This window comes from Poecilia formosa, unplaced genomic scaffold (genome assembly GCF_000485575.1).
Source record: "Poecilia formosa unplaced genomic scaffold, Poecilia_formosa-5.1.2 Scaffold323, whole genome shotgun sequence".
Lineage (NCBI taxonomy): Eukaryota > Metazoa > Chordata > Actinopteri > Cyprinodontiformes > Poeciliidae > Poecilia > Poecilia formosa.
The window spans coordinates 61235-67062 of record NW_006800262.1 but is presented as its reverse complement, the minus strand read 5'-3'; the positions used below and the strand labels follow the sequence as shown (position 1 = coordinate 67062).

Sequence of the window (5828 nt, the reverse complement as noted above, 5' to 3'; positions counted from 1 at the left end):
GATTTAACAAATGGAGCCTTCTGGGTTCACGTTACCCAGGAGAGCGGCGCTCTGGAGGAGCTGCAGACGTGACATCTGTCCGTTTCGGAGAAGCGAAAAAAATAAAATAAAATCCTTAAAGTGCACACCGGACCCCGCAGGGTAAAACACTCAGAGTTCAGTTGATCTGTTTGGATCAGACAGATCCAACTGACTGATGAATTAGCGCAGATTTTTCTGCAGATTTGAACCAGGAGGAAGTACGTTGAGACCCCAGCGGGTGAAGTGATGCTAATTTAAGTGAAGTCGCTTAATTTAATTTATTAAAAGTTATTGAGGCCTCAGTCAGTGGTTTTTTTGTCACTACGGAGAAAAATGTAGATGCATTTATCTGCTTAATTTGTGATGGGATCAGGATTCACGGTGAATATTCACTAAACCGCATAAGATGCGGCTAAATAGCCGATGTTAATATGATTATAATTTCATGGATAAAAATAGTACAGGGCCAATTTTTTATTTTATTTTATTTTTTTTAATGTTGTCGGTCAAGATAACGGATAACAAAAAAAGTCTAGCACGACCTGCCGCCCTGAAGATCGATTTTTCTTTTCTTGGACGTTTTGATGTTAGCATGTCGAAGTCTCAGTTTTATTCGCTGGTAAAATCAATAAGCAGCTTAAGGTGACTCTGCTGCTCTCTAGTGGCGAGATGCCGTAATGTTGGCTGGTAACAATCGGAATGCATTTTGGGAGATGTAGTTTGTCGTCAATTCGTGCTCAAAACCTATTTTAAGTCAATCATGGACCTATACAACGCTGGGGGGCCACATAAAATGACATGGCGGGCCACATGTGGCCCGCGGGCCTTGAGTTTGACACATGTGGTTTAAATCAACTAATCAACCACCACTGTGTTCAGGTGAAAATGTATTAATAATGGCAATATAGACATCAAGCCTGACAACATAAACAGACTGAATGTCCTGAGGTTTAAACGTATCTCTGCTTTATCTGCTTGTTGAGTTGTTGACACAGTCTAGGCGCTGATGGACGCAGGGACTGAACAGTGAATACAAAACAGGTGTTTATTAGGGAATCAACTTATTCTCAGTGAGAGAATAAGTTGATTCCCTGATAGAACCAGGGAATCCAAATCGGTGTCAGGCCGTTTCTGATCTCAGGGTCAGATAGACAGGCGGTCAAACCCATGAGGTCCAAATCCAGTAGAGAAGGTCAGGATCAGGAACAGGAGAGGCAACTGGGCAGGAGGAAGAGACAGACAGGTTAGTAACCAGGCAATTCGCTCAAGTAGCTACAGCAGGCCTGAAGGTATTACTGCTGAGGGTTTCACAACAATCTGACGCTGTGCAGGGGGAAGATCTGTCCTTTTATGGCTGCAGCTGGAGATCAGGGTGATGATGATCAAGTGTGAGTGGCCACGGCTTAGCAGCAGCTGTGACAGTTGTTTTCTGTCAGTTGCTATGGCAATGGATCCACGTGTAGGGTAATGCTGACATGGAGTGAGAAAAAGCAGAATAGAAGTGTTTTTTTTTTTTTTTGATAAAAGGGTGAAACAGATGAAGTTCTGTTCTTCACCTGTTTATCAGCTTTATTGTACCTTTATTGCGGCGCACTGCAGCTGCTGCAAATTCTAAAAGCTAAACAAGCGACAAAAACTGAACTAATTCCCTCCTTTGTTCATAAAACGTGGTGATATGTATAACAGTCATCAAAATGGCTCCTACAGCATATTTAAAATAAAATGACCGACCAATATAAGAGAAATTTGCCCCTTTTTGCATCTTGACAGAACTAACAGAAACCAAACTGTTTATAGATTTGTATCAGGGAGAATTTATGTATCAAACATCAGTTTTCTCATCTTTATTTTAAGTCATATTAAATAGATATATCTGATAATAAATGATGGCACTACTAATATTTTTGTGACAGTTTTCTTCTCATCCTGCATTGGAATAGAATGGTTTTCTGGACATAACTCATAGCGACTAATAGGTGCTGTCCAATCCAGTAAGACATATTGTTAAGGAAGATTGTTATGAATTACTTAATTTTGGAAAAAGTTTGGCTCTCTCTCTCTTCCTTTATGATCCTGGGTCCTCTCGCGACGGCCACGTGTAGTCACTCAGAATAAAACAGCAGTGCGGGTTGACGTCACAGAATTACAGTTTAATCCAATAGAAGACAAAGCATAAAATTACAACAGAAACTGCAGAATAACAGAGACATATATTCATTTACCTAACATAAATGGAAAGAAGAAGGAAAGAAAGAAAAGCAAAGACATCCAAAGACTTCTTTTGAGAATTGCAAGAGCAAATCTAATTTGTTTCTTCTGTGTAGAAAGTTTTATAGTGAAGGCGTATTCTTATTTTTAATTTATTCAAATAAGGCGTATCTTTGCTCATCCAACCAGGAGCTATCTCTGACCCTCTCTCAAGCCAGGAACTCCTGCTGTTTTACGGCTTTTCACAGATGAGTGTGAAAAGCTAGAACTTCTACTGTATTGTTTTTCCCACACAGACAAAAGGCAGTTCAAAAGATCCTAGCAAACCATCTGCTGTAACTACAGGCGACATAAAGGTCAAAAAGCCAGAATACGTTACTGATTTTAAAACCACAATTAGGGTATTTGAATTAAGACATGTTAAGTTTTAAAACTAGCTTATTTTAAATTTATTTTCTTAATATCAATTAGCAGCAGTATGAAAGGCATAAAAACTCATCGTATTTTCCACTTTCAAAAATAATTAATTATACTACATTAAGAAATTATATTTAATCCTCAGTGCTACAAAGTGAAGCTTATTTTGAAACAATAAAATATGCAAAATATTGCTAAAACATTTTACAACAAGTAAATTAAGTCACATAAATAAGGACTTAGCTCAGGGGAGAGTCAAAAACATGACCAAATGCATTTGAATCACGTGTTCCCCAAGACAAAAATGGCAAAAACAATATTTTACAGAATTTTACTATTAATTTTACTGACTTTAGTTTTACAGTGTATGGTGGCGACACCATGAAAGTGAGCTTTTCAAGTCATTTAACATTTTATTGCTAGGTAACCAAAGAGTGGTTGATGTCACCAAATTTGGTGAATTTGGAGAATTTATGTCATAAATATCCCATAACTTTATGTCAAATTTGGTGACATCAACTATCTCACTTAGCTGGCTATGAGAGGTTAAGTCATTGGTGTCCAAAGCCGGTCCTCGAGGGCCGGCATCCTGTATGTTTTAGTTCTCTCCCTGGTGGTAGTAACAACCATTTCAGTATTCTTTTTAGGCCTCTAATGAGTCATCATTTGATCCAGGTGCGTTAAACCAGGGAGAGAACTAAAACATGCAGGATGCCGGTCCTCGAGGACCGACTGGGCAACCCTGGGTTAAGTGGTTAAAGCATTCCCTCTGCCTACATCCCCAGAATACTTGATCAGACTTCAGTGAAATTATTGAATATTCTATCAGACATGTTATCAGTAGATCACATCTGTATTGCAATTAATTTATTGTCCAGTGTTAGGTGTCACATGCAGCTGATGTGTTTAATTTTTTGGGAACTTTCTTAACCCTAATGAAATTTGCTCTAAATCAAACATGGTTTTGTGATGCCTAATTAGTTTATGAAAGCTTGCGAATATGCAGGATCTCAATTGCTTGATCTGTCGTTTATGAATGACAGAAAGCAGTTGTTTTCAGTTTTATGACCAATCTGTTTAGTAAAAAAAAGCTGCTGTGTGTTTCTGCAGGAGTCAGGTATGTCCCTATGGGTGGCTGAACTGCTGATGCCTCTGGGTGATATGCCAGTCTTGGCCACTGTCACAGTTGCCTGTATCATTGTAACCACGCTGACAGAGGTGGCCAGCAATGCTGCGACCATCACCATCTTCCTCCCCATTCTCTCTCCTCTGGTAGGCCATCTTGTTCTGTGTTGTACATGCAGTCTGTGGACTGACCCACCTTGAAAGTACACAGTCTGTGTAATCTTATAAAGTATCAGTCAGATAAAAATCATTCTTTTTATTCTTACTAAAAGTTATTTTTATTGGAGAGATTAGCAAATTACTAATTCAGCAAAATATTTGCAAAATATTTGTTTTAAAATCCAGTATATTTGTTTTTGTGGTCAGTGCCTATCAATTTAAACTCTAGTTCCTATTTTTTTATTTTTCTTTCTTTTCCTACACAGTGTAGTGAAGACATACATTTATCAATAAGAACAAAAATGATACTAGTATATAAGCACACGCAAACAACCAAAAATTGTCTGGAAACTCATCTTTTATTCTCAACAGTTTCACATTTATTTTGAGATGTTACAGTTTGATTGAAGAATCCAGACTGTTTGATGATTGATATAGACAAGATATAACATGAGTTCTCAAGTAGCCTGTGTTTGTGATTGGTCTTGTTTCAGGCAGAGGCCATCCATGTTAACCCATTATATGTCCTCATCCCTACCACACTGTGCACATCCTTTTCCTTTCTGCTGCCAGTGTCCAATCCATCCAATGCTGTTGTATTTGCCTATGGTCACATCACCGTCATGGACATGGTGAGTCCAGAAGCATAAAAAGAAGCTCAAACATTTGAACCCTACACACAATGAGGGGTACAAATCAAAGAGATGACAGGAGTCCCTTGCCTTTCTCTGTTACAGGTGAAGGCAGGTCTTGGTGTCAACGTGATTGGACTTCTAGCAGTCCTTTTGGCAGTGGCAACATGGGGGGTTCCGCTCTTCTCTCTTGACACATATCCTGAATGGGCACCAGTTCTTCCAGGCTTTAACTCCACAATGCCTTAATAGGAGGTTCACAACAGTTTTTTTTGCAAGTTAAGCTGTTCCATGCAAACAGAAAGGAAGCAATAAAACTGTTTTTTCTATTTTAAGATTCTTCAAACTGTTTCATGAAAAAGTGTTTCCTCTTGCCAATTTCTTCTAAATACAAAAAGCAGGTTTCAAATCATTATGAAGAAGTTATCTGAACCAACCTGGTTTTAGGTTAAAAAATACAGATAATAGTTTGTGTTGCTTTTTTATGTATAAATTTGCTCCTTTAAATAAAAACAGTTTGATGTCAATATATTCTCATTTCCTTTGTGATGAGCAGAACTTTTGCTAATAAAAAAGGAACTAAAGTGAAATTGTAATAAGGTACTTGTTACTTTTAATATTAGTAACTATTTGCATGTCAGTGCAATTTTTTAATAGAAATAACTTCAGCATCACTCTCTTTTCTTTTGAACAAATTAGTAATTATTTCCTGCACTTAGGCCTGTCGATAAACGATAAATCAATTAATCGCACGATAAAATAAACCTATCGACCTCATTTTAATTATCGGCTTTATCGTCTCTTCCTGCCTTTTTTTCTTTCTATTGATGACACTGAATGAAAAAAGGCTCAACTCCGGTGCTCTCCACTGACCCTCCCTTCATCATGTCCTTAGTGTAATGTCCAGCTCACACACACGAGTTGTCAGCCCATTTTGAAAACTTGAGAGACCACCATTAGCCGACAGAAATCCTCGGTATAACGGTTCGATCGGGTTCGTCGTGCCGTGTGGTTTCCAGCCACATGGGCACAAAATAATGGCTACAAGTCCAGTTAACTAATTTTAAAATCAGGCATTAATCAATGCTTTACTAGAATCCAAAAAATCGTGTAGTGTGAACTATTGCGACAGGATGTGCCCATCTTCTCTATTTAAATCTAGTGATTACTGAAGAACAATCTAGTACACAGACTTCATAATCTGCACTCTTTTTGTTGAATGCAGTATTTATTTCCACTTTGGCTTTATGTTGTTTAGTTTTTATT

General features: G+C 38.0%; 1 protein-coding gene across 1 annotated transcript in view; it reads left to right on the top strand.

The window, feature by feature from the left end:
* Positions 1 to 5363, top strand: part of slc13a1 (solute carrier family 13 member 1) — a 59000-nt gene extending 53637 nt beyond the window's left edge. The window contains exons 14-16 of the mRNA XM_007573271.2: positions 3757 to 3918; positions 4425 to 4562; positions 4668 to 5363. Of these exons, the coding sequence (XP_007573333.1) occupies positions 3757 to 3918; positions 4425 to 4562; positions 4668 to 4811 (444 nt within the window). The 3' untranslated portion in view covers positions 4812 to 5363. The remainder of the gene's footprint in view (positions 1 to 3756; positions 3919 to 4424; positions 4563 to 4667) is intronic.
* Positions 5364 to 5828: the final 465 nt, after the last annotated feature.